Source organism: Myripristis murdjan, chromosome 8, assembly GCF_902150065.1.
Source record: "Myripristis murdjan chromosome 8, fMyrMur1.1, whole genome shotgun sequence".
NCBI classification, from domain to species: Eukaryota; Metazoa; Chordata; class Actinopteri; order Holocentriformes; family Holocentridae; genus Myripristis; species Myripristis murdjan.
In genome coordinates, this window is record NC_043987.1 from 6,987,640 (window position 1) to 7,002,095 (window position 14,456).

Genomic DNA, 14,456 nt, shown 5'->3' on the forward strand with positions numbered 1-14,456 from the left:
ATTTCACTGATTTGGTCTTTTTTTGCCCATTCCAAAGTCTGATGACTGAAGCTTTATTTTCCACTTACTGTACATTGCCTCAAAAGGTTGTCAGTGCATATCTTTGATCTTTTAATCCAGAGGTGTCAAACTGGTGCCATGCAGGGCCAAGAGGCTGCAGGTTTTGATTCCAACCAAAAACTCCACCAGGTGATCACTGATCACCTCACCTCCAGGCAAAGAGAAGGGACTAATCTGCAGGCTCTCAGCCCTCCATGCTCCATGGTACCAGTTTGACACATGTGTACTAACCCTTTTAATTTTCACGGCAAGAGTTTCCCTCTCATCCACTCCTCCTTGAGGATTGATATAGTAATTCATAGCTGAGAGCTGCCCACTACATCAGCTGTCTGTTACTGGCAATTGAGAGGAGTCAGAAGGAGCGTTTGAGGGATCAGTAGCATTTTGACAGTAATTGATCAAACTACTGGACAAAAACCATTGCTGAACCCCCTCTACATGCACAACAGGCACCACTAACTTAGAAAGAACGACGGTGCCTCTTGGTGGATGCCTGGAGAATTGCAGTGAAGCTACACTACACCCCCCACCCCTTGCTTTCTCCAGTTCACCAACCACAGCCAGCACTATGCATCTCACACATCTCAATCATCTTGAAAACTCTTCAAGACTGAGTATTTATTGGTGTGTGTGTGTGTGTGTGTGTGTGTGTGTGAGTGTACGTGTATTTTTGGTCCATGATTTGTGTCATATTCAAGCAGTGTGATTTGTGATCTTTGTGGAAACATTAGCAGATTTCTTGCTTGTGTACGACTTCAGATTGTCACATTAAACTACGGGACAGTAACCACAGGCTCTCTGAAACAGTCAAATGACATCCAAAATGGTAAAAAATTTGCAGTCAATGGCTTTATGTGTAGATAGAATTACAAAAAAACAATTACACAAACAATAAAAATGATACGCATAAACATAACATAGTGAAATAACTTAAACAGAGAATAATATAATATTCATAAATATCTGTTGCAATCTCACATTACAGGTAGCAGCCAGCAATTGGATTTAAAGAACAGACAATAACGTTACATTAGGGCAAAAAAAAAAGGGTTAACTTCTACAATAATACATTTCAGTGGTCAGGTAACTTGTCATTTAGTTGCTTAGCAGAAGGCTGTTAGTAATAAATAGTGAGCATGACAAATACAGGCAAAGGCCCAAAGAAACATAAAGCTTATAGGGGAACTCCTTCTAAACTTAACATTAAGTTGTTCTCCTAAAAGGAGACAAAATAACGACAAATTTTAAGGTAATTATTTGGAAAATGTCTTCTTTTGCAAGAGCCACACTGAAATTAATATCAGCCTGATTACCCTTTAAAATTTCTTATATTTCTGTGCTATTTATTCCATCCTCCACTCCTTGTTTAGACAGGAAAACAACAGAGGCTCACCTACTGCCAGAAAGTGTGTTCATATGTACAAATGTACCACACATTACTTAGAATTGTCTAAAACATGATCTGCAAATGCATTATTTTGTCTTGTACACGGCACTGTGAAAAATTCAGTTCTGATTGGTCAGTCGCAGCATTCTGTGGTCCCATATTCCTGGATCATGATCAGCATAATGAATAACTGACTGTTGTTCTGGACGGTCACTGTGATATATCAGTCCACAAAGAAGGTCCGCTCTATTTACTACCATTCATCAAGCTAGCTAGCACCAATACCTGCTGGAGCTGAGATAGTGTGGACATGACTTAATTTTTTAGGGAAACATGAAACGTTTAAATTAGTTGCTGGAAGCTGAATTATCTCTAGAAAAGAGAAGAAAGCCAGAAGGAAGCAACAAGTGTGGTGGGCTAATTGAATTTTTTTTATGCCCAAAGCCTTCTAGGTCTAACATTAGTTGTTGTCAACATCAAAAGCATCTATGAACTATTTGTTTGAGCAAAAATCCTTTCAAAATTAAAAGGAGGATACCAGTGATTTTGCATGTTTACAAAATATATATATTTCATATGTCTGCTTTTACCAAAGAAAGCAGTCATATTTTTGAACACTGGTTTCCATTCATTCCACTATGATATGAAAATGAACTAACAGAGACTTCATTTTTCAACATTTTTCAAACCAGTATTCATCACTGTAAAAAAGTCGCCCACGTTAGTTTTGAAGCAGCAGCACTGCTGTGTTTTGATGACTTGAAAATGGGCGGAATGATATGGTCCCACTATTGGAAAATAGTCCCTAGGGAAATGCCAGTTATCAGCTCTGTGGTTTATGAATAGTGACGACTTTGTTAGCTGCAGGGGCAGGACAAAATTCTAATTCCAAAACTGAGAGATTATGAAAATATGTTGTGAAATCTTTTGCACCCCCGCATGATTTGAAAAATGGGTTGTCGCAATGTAAAATAATGGTAACTTGCAGTACATTGGCCAGACATTCAAAATCACTGGTATGATCCTTTAATATTTTGTGTTACATTATTGCTTTCTTTCATAGCTGTGTAATAAGAGGGAAAATATACAGTCTGGTTTTGTATCACCCTGAAAGGGACCTGCGATAATTAGTGACAGTTTCTACACTATCCTTTACAAATTATATACCTATGTGTAGTACATCTGTTGGCGCACATGGACAATCAGAGGCATTGTAATTGTAAAGAGAGTAGAGGCTGGACAAAGCGTTACTCTATCCAGAGATGCCAATAGTCCACTAAATGCAGAACTACAATTTGTTGGTGACATTAACGTTCTATGATGTTGTTTATCCTGTGATTTTGCTACTGCTATATATTTATAGATAAGAATTATATGGGGTATATTGTATAGTGTGTATTACTGACTCATGATTTCAGTCACTCATTGATCTATACTTTAATATTTGACTTGTTTTACTACATGAATGTTGTGGAGCTGAAGGATCCTTGCTACCTCTAATGTCCTTCACCTAATACGTGCTGTGCTAAGGATTCTTAATGCAAACTGCACTGGCAGACGCTGTCTATGCTGCATGCTTAACATGCCAAACACAAACAGCGTGACTGTGGCCAAGCAGAGGGAAGTGAAGGCACAGAGATGCATTGTATACCAAATACACTCTGGTGGCTGTTAAAGGACTCAAACGTCACTGTTAGGTTGAGAGAGTACACAAGGCAGCGTTCCCATACCCATGGGAGTTAAATGATACCACTGTGTCAGTTTTACAGTTAAAAATCTGTGAATGTGCTCTTATTTTGAATTATATGAATGGCAGACCAATGGAAAATGTATTTATAAAAACATACCCAACCCCTGGAAAGATCAAGAACCACAATCTGCAGTCTTTCAAGTGCAAGATTCAAATGAGTAACATTTTCCAACGAGACATGTGCTGTTGCTGAATGACAACAGGGTAAAACCCCATAATGACCTGAATGGCATCTTGTTACTTTGACCCTTCAATGGTTTGACCACACATTGGGAACTTGTATTATGGTCGCCCCCAGTAATGACAGCATTCAATCCTCCTAATCTATGCCACAATGTAAAGTAAACCACTTCCATACCATATTTTGCTGTTTGTTAATATTAGTGAATTATAACATTATAACATTACTGCATGCACAAATTGATAGTGGGCTAGAAGAAACATTTGTGGTCACCAAAATCAGTCGAGTTCTTCCTCTAGGGGTCAAGAGTGTGAACAGCAGATTTGAGTGTTTGAGTTTTCATGCTCACAGTCAAGATGTGGGGCGGCAGACGTAACAGTGGTTGGGGAGAATCCATAATATCCCTATCCTGACATTTCAACGATATAATTGCATGTTCTCAAGCAAACCTCATATAATTTTTTCAGGCACATGACATATTGGCAATAGCCATATCTAATCAACCATGGTTCAGGGGAGGGGTGCGTTGCTAATTGTGGGTCGCAGTTTTCCCATATGAACTCCATCACTATTGCAAAGAAAAACATCTACGTTAAGTAAAACATCTACATCATTGACTGATCTGCTATATAACAGGGCTGAGCTTCAGCCGACTTTGAATTCAGTTACATCAGAAAGACGTTTGAGTAACAAATGATATGCAGTATTTACTTATATGTGGAAATAACTGAATTTACCATCAACTGATACTGCCCTGTTATATGTGAAGATATACTTTAGGGAAGACATTATGACTTCATACCCCCTCTAATCTATGCTGTTAGGTATCAGTGCATGGCAACTGCATGTCATATCAAGGACTTAGGGAAAGTAATGTAAGGTCAGTAGGTAACCACAGAAGATTTGGACTTCAGTCAAATAATAAAAACATTCCAGGTACTACAGCATTGCTGGTGTTGGGTAATATACCAGCTACCAAATAACAAAAAGTATAATAAAAGCATACAAGTACAAAAGCAAAAATGGGACTGACATTAATAGACCCGCTGAGATTCAACCTTCCTCCTCTTATTTCTTCATTAACCCGCATCCATTGAAAATCAATACATGAATTAAAGGAACAGTTCAGTTTTGCTATCTATCTATCTACAAAGGGAGATAGCTGGATAGATGTGTGTGTGTACTGTATGTATGAAGAAATTTGCATGAACTGTTCCTTTAAAAAGTATCTGTGCTAGAGTGGACACCAAGGTTAATCCCACTGTAGTCAGCAGCAGGCAGTTCTCACACCATGGAGACTTGTTTACCATAAAAGATAACTACATTAGATAATACATCCCTGCCATCTTGTGAAACCTGATATGGCATTACTGAAATTTGATTGATCCAGCTTCCCACTTGATAATAAGATGGAACTGAACTGTCATGAGCCAATAGCATTCAAAGCCAGCACTCAGTGTAAGAAATCAGCTGTTTTGCCCACTGGAAAAAAATGCTGGTACAATCAAGGGTTTTAACAGCCTTTTTCAGTATTTCCCAACCAGCTAGACTTCAAAAATAGGAGAGAATCTCCAAACGTTGGTTGGTTACCTGTCAAAGAGGCTGTTTGAGTAGACGCACATCTTAGCCAGCATGTGGCTGACATTAACCTCCCACCTTGCTGACATTAGGTTTGGAAGGCATCTGGTCATTCATCTAAGTTTTATCCTTCAACATTGCTGTCAGCTTCAATGTAAGTGTGCAATTTTGTTACAGCATAGAGAGAGAAAGAAATAAAAAGCAGTTTGAGACTCCCTCTGACTGACTGACTACAATGGAAGTGACCTTGAGAATGCTCTGTGATTTCGTATGCACCTAATTCAGTTGTTTCTTGCCCCGTTGATGACGTTGCCCCCAGGAGGGGCAATGTGGATGGAGTCAAGGATGGGTCGGAGTATCTGTCCAAATGGCCTAAAGGGAGGGAAAGGAATAAAAAGCATGATAAAATTATTGCTGACATTTTAGGGTTAGCTCCGTAAATCTAAGCTTTATTCAAATGTGGCTGCATGTGTACGTATGCGTGTCTATGCCCAACATATTTATGTATGTGTGTCCACAGGGGGTTTTCAGACTATGTTTTTAGTGATGTGTCAGTCCTCCTAGCTCTAGTAGGGCCTGTGTGTTTTCTCTTTGTCTGTGTTTTTGTGTTTCCTTGCAGGTTCTAGGTAGTGGAGAGTTCATCAGTACAACTAGGAGCACATAGACAGTCTCTCCGGATTATTTAAGACCTGGCTGTCCCCAGGTCTTAAATAGGTCGGTAATCGGTTCTCCATCCCTCCATGCACCATGATTCTGTTTGGTTGGCTTTGGCCAGGTTATTATACACCTGATGACACTACTGACAGCACTGACTGACTCACCTCACAATCTTGATATGTTTTTGGTTCTTGTATATTTTCATCAATAAGCTAGTTTCAGTTAGTTTCACTGTGTCTCTCCATTTTGGTGTAAGAGAGGCTTTACTCCAATCACTATGCCAGTGTCTCTACTACAACAACTTAAAAGGCAAGACAGGCCACCACACCAAACAGAGCTGTACTTTCACTTCAAAGAATTCCATTTAAATTGGATTAAACGGTGCATTTGAGTCACAATAGGTACATGCTAATTTAGAGACTTCTTAACTGGGAAAAATGTCCGAGGAAAACACAACTGCTCATAATACAATACTTTAAGCTACCATGCGTGTGAGAGGCAGTCTCCAGAGGCACTTAATTTAACGCAGCTGTCATGTTTAGGGAACTTCTGACGGCAGCTTATGAAACATAAGTACTTTTAACTGGTAGCTGGATTAATCCATGAAGGTTGTATGCTGACTTTAAGGCTCTCACAGCAGACATGAAATAGCAGGGTAAACACAGGTGTAACTACTCACATTCATTAAATTCCCTTCCAGTAGTCTTTCCAGTGAACCAGCATGAACAACACCAGGACCATGGCTCTGATATACGCTGTTAATGTGATGTCAGGTTTATTGTTTATTTCAGTTTCCCAGCAAGTACACATGAGCGTCCTGCCAAGTGGTCTACTCAAGTCAGATAAATCAAAGTTCATGAACTGGCCCAATTATGACGTTTCAAAATGGCTGCCCAAAGCACAGAGTTGAGCGATAATAAATTTGATCTGATGGCCTAATACTGTATCTCAGCGAGCCACATCTAAAAATTTGAAACACAAAGTCATCTTTGATACATATAGTTCCTAAACACTGTTCATTCAGCTGTGTTGTTGTTGTGAACCAGTGGAAAAAACCATACTTGTTGGCTAAAGCTAGTCTCTATTAGCTTAACAAACTACTGACATCAGCATTTCTGCTTCCAAGTTCTGAAGCACATAAATGCAACAGGATTTTAAAAAAAAACTGCAAACATGAAGGTCCATCACAGCAACATAGCATTAGACCTAAATGGAATGAAACCTTAATTAATGTGATTCGTAATTAACTGTGCTTACCCTGCTATTCATGTTAGAATGGCTGCTGTGAAATAAATCTATTGGTGTCCATTATGCATCCCCTGGTTCCTGTATTATTACTACCGTGACTGTTTCTTCTTATTTTCTTAGAAGTGTAGCAAAATCAGACTGAATGAGCACACTGTGGCAAAAAAAACTTGTGTCTCTCAAATGACTGGTGGCCAAACACAAATTCTTTGTGTGCAAAATGATGTTTCACAACAGTTCCTCTGAACTATGGAGCAACGCTGCAGCTGACACAGTGCACAGTAAAAAACATCCAGTGTCTGAAATTAACCTCTTGGCTCACCTTCCAAAGGCTGGTCAAATTTTAAAAAATGTAGCTAAGAATAATTTTTACCCACCAAAATATTAAATATACAATACATATCTAGGATAATATGTCACCAAACCTGTTTTCAAAGCTATTTTCTGTATAAGATCAGCTACTGTTGTGAATTTAAAACTTACTAGGTGGATGTTTGTGATTCATTATGAAGTGCAACTGAATACATAATTGCAAGAATTTTGAAGCATAGCTATATAGACGCACATAAGCACGCACTTAAGTTAGCATATTTCACTTCTAAATATTAACTCTTAGTCTAGTTAACCATACATAATGTATATATGGCATTACGGTATATATGCCAGTTAATGTGGAAGGTGACTCTTTTGATTTATGCATTAAAGACAAGATTTACCACAATCTGGTGTTTGGTGGATAGTAATTTTGGACCTTGACTTCATGTGCACTCACTTAAAAGCCGGGGCAGACTGGCAAATAAGAGAGAGAGACTCACGTGGAGAGAACCTCAGACGGGAGGTCGGTGATGTAGGAGGGGATGGGCCTGCCGGTGAGGAACTGAGCTACCTCGTTGGTGAAGGTGTTGCAGTTGTGCTCAAACAGCCGATACCTGTCACCTCTGGACGAAGGAAGAGAGGAGGAATGTTCATGCATCAGAAAACACAACAACATATAACCATAACTGTTTACATCAAAAACAATTTTTTAGGGACAAAAGTCAAATACACAAATACAATACGACCTGTATGTGCTTTCTCCCAAGGAAGAGAGGTAATCCATGAAGATCTCTTCTGACACCTCGGTCTCTCCTAGCTCCACTACTGTGTCTGGAGGGCCGAGCATTGTCCCACCCTGACACACACACACACACACACACATACAGCAAAATAAACACTTGCATTAAAACCCATCTAACACTGCAAAAAGATCTTTCAGTGCCAAATCATTATGCGAGGATTACTGAAATTAGCAGTCATCTTTAAATGGTCCATTAGCTATACAGGAGATGGGAAACAATCCTGTTACACATGAAAAAAAAAATCATTAAGTCCAAAGATCAACGGAATTCCAGTAGTCCAGTATTTTAAGTTTATTTATTGATCTGAAGCCAAGGAGAATAAAGAGTTCCAAAAGTGCAACTGCTCTTGCAACTGCTACCCTCCCTGCCACGGAGGCTCAGCTACCCTCCAGGGGAGCGGCATCTCCTTCTGTTTTCTCAATAGCTGACAGACAATGTGGGACCTCCAAGCACAACAACACAGTGCAGTGCAGTGAAAAAAGCAGCCTGGGTCTAAAAACTCTGATCAAGACAGTGACACAACAAACAAGCAGTAGGATCTCAGGTTATTAAGTGCATCCTGATCTGTAGTTTTCTGTGTAGCCTGCTCTAAAATCACCAACAAGTCCTGTGCTGTTTATCAACTAGGTTATGCAACTTATGACTGTGCATTGCAGTTAAATAATTAAAGGAAAAATGCACTCTAAAACAGGTTGTGACGGCTGAAAAAGAGCTGCTAGCACAGTCACACTGTGCGTTGCTGAACTTTTTTCTCTACTTTGTGGCGTTTTTTAAAATTTTCATTAACAACAAGCCAAATGTAGACATCATGTCACATCATATTTTCATCACACACTGCAATGGAGTTTGATAGCTTTTTTTAGATATCTAAAACATAACACTAAACATATGGTTTTGGTGCCGGCACCTAAGAAGAGCAGGGCTTGTTTCTAGACTCATCTTTAAGCCCAAAGTTCAACGATCATTCAGGGACTAATCCATCGTAGAAGACCAAGAGATAGCAATTTCTTTTACACCAAAGTGGCCTCAGTAGTCAGTAATGCAACACAGCAACAAAACATATAACATTTTGAGCACTTTTTCTCAGCTGGAAAAACTTTGGTCCTAAATTATTCAGCCATAATGCTTTGTGTAGTTGTGACATAACTTGTTGTACATATACTTCCTTCCATCCTTCCAGTATTCTATTTTTTTTTATTATTTATTTAGTTATTTATTTTGTCTTTCTGCCTATTATTTTGTGTGGCATATGTAAGTACTAGAGGCTACTGTAAACAAGAGTCTAATTCCTTGTGTGCACACTTGGACATTATTGTTGATTCTGATGTGGAGAATTACCAACTGAATTAGGAGTAACTAGGCGGGTTGAGAGAAAGTGGGTACAGCCAAAATGTAAATTACAACATTTTAGCATTTTAGCACAAAATAACTTCTGGAATGACCTATCTTTCTAGAGGGTGAAGATTAAGATTAAGTGATAAGTCAATTTATACCACATGTTTCTTAAATATACTTGTCCCTGGCCCTCTACTCATATGTACAGTATTTTAGAAGAGTAGTCAGACATCTCCTGTGCAGTACCTGGGATTAAGTGCCTAACTCAGTCAGGCTCAGTATTAGGAAAACTCCACTGAGTCCCAGGAATCAAACCAGCAAATTTTCAGGTATTAGTGGCTCTCTCTACCTCCGGGTTTCCAGGCTTTATGTAGTACACTTGTCTAGAAACTTTGTACACCTTGGGATTTATGTCTAACGGAAGTGGGCCATAGCCTTAGCACCAAAAAGTTTGAAAATCCCTTGCCTGCTTTATTTGTGCAGCAGTGAGAGGTGCTTGGCCTACATTTTCTTCGTGAGCTCATTTGAAGAAATACGTGAAACAGGAGTCGAATCCCCTGTTACAGTCTTACCGGTGAACAGCTGGAGATCCCCACCCCTCCGAAGAAGAACTCATCTCCGTACACAACTATGGCCGTGTGCCTGGAAGGAGAACACAGATATCACAGGCATAAACAACAGGCCACACAACTAGTCTGTACTGCCCAGTTACAACTCAACACCTTTTTATAGGCTAGGAAGCCACAACCTGGCTCCAACTGTATGCACAATTAAGCCAACAGTGATGACTGCCTTTAACATAAATTGTGAGCCTTTAGTAAATACTAGTATAGATAATACTGAAGACAGAAAAAAACACCCTCTAATACTGTTAAATATCACAAATATGTCATTTTGAACTAAACTTTTGACATACAGTGTTGTAACTTTGGTTTCAGTGTGCCTGTTTGCCCTGAACTTCTAGGGCTGGAACATACTTATCTCCTGATTCAATACTATCACAATACTTACAATATATGTATTGCAATTCAGAACTACAATTTATTGTGTTTTTTATTGTTTTGTTTTTTTTGTTTTTTTGAGACTAAACCAAGGGAAAAGTTGAATCATGAACTTCTGAAGACTGTCTATCATGAGTTATATTTTCAAAAACAACACACATCAAGTATTTAAGTATTTAAGCTCTTAAGTTTTGTGATTCGATATTAGGATTTATAGCAATTATATCGATTCAGGAATAAAAAAAAATCAATTTAAAAAAGAAAAGAAAAAGAATGGCGATACTGAAGTGAATCAGTTGTTTTCCCCACCCCTATGAACCTCCCTAATCGACTTCTACTTGAGTTAATGATTTCCTACATTTTCCAGGATTACTTTCAACAGCACTGAGACATCAGTTGTACTTGTTGTATCCAGCTGCTGGTTTAGTGGAGCTACAGAGAGCAACAGTGACAGTGTACTAAGAGCAAGGCAGTTTTTCAAGCAGTGAGAGTCTCACATCTCACTGAACAACTAAGGAGCAATTTAGCTGTCATGGCAGGTTACTGTATAAATGTTTCCATCCTGAATTATCCCATGTTGTGGCTGTAATTATACTGTGTCACTGTGATCAGGAGCTCTTTAGACATTTCTAGTCTAATTTTTAGTCATAGACTGTTTATTAATGTCTATGAGTAGTTCACATTACCCCCAATCATTTGTATACATGTATATGAGTGCCATGTCCTCACATTTCCTTTATTTGATATTTAAAAATATTCACTTATTGTGGTCTGCAATTACATGTTATCTACATTCTAAGCTGTTGTAATGAGCTAAAGCTACACGTAACGATTATTTTCAATGTTGACTGATGTATTTGAATAATCTATTTGTTTAACTGACTGATGAAACTACTAGTTGTTTTTATAATTACCTAAGTAATCATTTCATTAATAAAATGCTAAAAATAATGACAAAACATCTTAAAATGACTTACTTAATGTGACCAGCAGCCCAAAACAATGCAAAATGTTCATTTTATAATGATATGAAATAGAGAAATGCAAGCCAAGCTTTGCATTTGTGAACTTCACCTGCAAATGTTTGGTATTTTTACTTGATAAAAGACAGACACACACAAAAAAAAGACTGAACAATTAATACATTTTTAGTTGATCAATCGACAAATCATTTAGCACTATCATGAGCTACTATGTAATATAATGAGCTGTTTCATCACAGTTTCTTAACCTAACCGTTCTCATTCTGCTGCTGTAACAGTGAATGAGAGCCTGTTGCCAGAGACCTGGGGCTGGGAAAAACCATTTTGCCAACACAGGGGCAATGTTCCACTTGCTGTTATAATATATTTGGCTCTGCTGTTTGATTTCACCACAGTCATTTAGACTAAGTATCCTCAGTGATATTAATACCTTGGATACATAATTTCTGCCAAACAACAAATTCTATCGACAACTCTATGTAGGTATGCTTCAAACATTTACCTTGATGCACCAGTGGGTGGGCTGGATTCGTGACCTGTCTTCTGCCCACATACCAGTATGCTAAGTTCAATGACTAAATCAAAGGCAGCCAATCAGCTTTTTTATTTAATGTTGTAAGTGTTGCATTATTCTCAATGACAAGTTGTAGGTGTTGCAGACTATAAATATCATTTCACAAGGGTACACAACTTACAGCACTCATCCTAAAAAGCTACATGTTTTGAGAGCTGTATAGGCTTATGGCATTTTTAGGCTACTGTTAGTGGAGAAACTGGTATGTCCTCCTCTTTTACAGTGGATTTTCCCCTGTGGCACAGTTGGGTGTCAGTGCAAACTGGGGAATCTAGAAAGAATGAGCTCTTCTAGATAGCTGAAAAAACTGTTACAAAACTCCACTGTGGCTGTTAAAATATCTAGACATGACATCACTGAGGACTCATGTGACACATTCACCATGGGTACAAGAAAAATCCACCAACAAACAACAAAATGGGCCCAGAAATTCAAGGTCCAGCAGCTGTTTCTAGCGGTGGTTTAGACTGTTTTTTTCCATAAGCCCTGATTTTTTAACCTCTTCTTTAGGGAACAGAAATGGGTCACTGGCCTATTTCTGATGGACCTGCAAATCATATGAGGAGCAGTATGTTTTCTCCTGAATAGATCTTTGCTTGTGGCATATAAAAATCTCATCTCTTGGATAAATGCATAAACCAAATGTGAAGTGTGAATTGTTTTGATGACCCAGTAGACTGTGAGTAAACCTGTCATTTAAGTCCCGGGCCTTGGACTTGACAAAGCAAACAAAACAGAATGAATTCATACCAGATGCCATCCAGCTGCTTTCCTGCAACAAAAAGAAAAGCAGAAATGAGAAGGGTGGCGATTGTTTCCATCTTGGAGACATGTGCAAGCAGGAATACAGCACCACCACTGAACAATTTGTTCCGAAGACAAAATAGACGAAAGTTTAACTAGTGCTCTGCCTTACGTAACATGCTCTAACAAGTGGAGGCTTTTGACAGTTTATATTAAGTATATGGATGTCAACACCGTTCACATATCATCATTTCGGTGCACCTCACAATTAACATGCACGTCAATTATAATTTTTTCTACTTCATAAGCAGAGAATTTAACTGGATCATGTCCAAATCATAGCAGGTGAGATCAGCGGGCCTGTACTGCACGGTCATACAAGTAAAGCTGCGTTATGAGACACTGCAGGGAGCATCATCAGCCGGTGCTGGTCACTGTCACTGAAATGTCCCCATGGTGGATGAGATTTTCCATCTGTCACTCACCTAACATGATGGGACTGAGGCTGCGAGCCATTCCTCTTGACAGGTCGTAAATATAAAGCTGTACACTGTACCTCGTGGCATTCTTATCCATTTTTTGTCAAATCCCCCGAAACACCGCTTGCTTGATTTTTTTTTCTTCCTTCTTCTTGTCTGTTAGCAGGCGAGCTATGCTTGCTAACGGCACAGCTGAGAGAGGTCCCCTCTGTGGTACCAGTGTCAAATCAGCAAGAACAAAAATAAACCAGACGATTTCCGGCCACAACTTTCAAAATAAAAAAACAACAACAACACCTCAGAGAGCGATCGCGCTACGCTTTTATTTTGAAGGGAATGACATCACTTCCGTTTTATTCGAGTAATCGCTAAGTTGCTTGACACGACTTGCTCTTGTAGCAGCTGATTGTGACACCGGCTTGCGTGTAGGCTGTGTGTGTGTGTGTGTGTGTGTGTGTGTGTGTGTGTGTGTGTGTGTGTGTGTGTGTGTGTCACCACCATAGAGCTAGTCAGCAGCTCAGTCTTTTTACACAAATAACGTCGTGACACACGAATCTTATCTTTCAGGCGTTAGTCAGAGCTATTCACAAATGAACCTCAACCTCAAAGGCACTTCAGTTTTTCGAGTAAATACTTCATCAAACTAGTCCATTCTTTCAGATTATCGTCAGGTTTGGGCAGAGATTTCCCCGTGTTTGATGTGGAGAGTTTGGATTAGTATAATTGTGTAGGCTACATTATAGTTTGTTTCTTTTTTAACAGTCTCTGCAGACTGTCTTGGGTATCACTGAGTGTCAGGACTTTGCTGCTGCTCTCCGACTAAGCATGTGAGGCAGAGTTACTATAGCTTTGTATTTTTCATTTGTTTTTATTTGTTTTTATTTAATTTTCAGTTCTGTTCTCAGTAAAGTTTAGATTCAGTAGTTTCCAGAGTGGCTTTGCTCGTTTTAGCTGAGTGTTTATTGTTTATGTTTAGTTTAAACATATTTCGTTTCACTTTATTTTAAATTAGTTTCAGTATTAGTTTTAGCTTTTTTATTATTATTATTATTATTTTTGTAATATGGAGGTGGGCATGGAGGGGTCAAGGGCAAGACTGAAGAAGTTCAGAATAGGTATTACAATACAAACACAATGACTTATACTTTTACTTATACAGTCATGACGTCCCAGTCTCAATAAACATTATGCACCATCGCCTCCTCATGCTTTGTTGTGGTGATAAATTTTACCCAACTGACTAAAGACATTCTCTGTACATTTTTATTTTATTTTAGTTAGTTTTGTATAGCATTAGTTTTAATTTTCCGCTTTATTTTATTTACATTAACTAAAATTTTAAGTTTCAATTTTTAGTTTCACTG

General features: G+C 38.7%; 1 protein-coding gene across 1 annotated transcript; it reads right to left on the reverse strand.

Moving 5' to 3' along the window:
• Positions 1-890: 890 nt before the first annotated feature.
• desi1a (desumoylating isopeptidase 1a) lies at positions 891-13,346 on the reverse strand. Its single transcript, XM_030058704.1, has 6 exons — positions 13,099-13,346; positions 12,620-12,641; positions 9,884-9,953; positions 7,920-8,029; positions 7,674-7,796; positions 891-5,328 (listed from the first exon to the last, which is right to left on the reverse strand). Exons 1-6 carry the CDS (start codon positions 13,187-13,189, stop codon positions 5,238-5,240), a joined length of 507 nt encoding a protein of 168 aa, XP_029914564.1. The 5' UTR covers positions 13,190-13,346; the 3' UTR covers positions 891-5,237.
• Between the last annotated feature and the right edge of the window lie 1,110 nt (positions 13,347-14,456).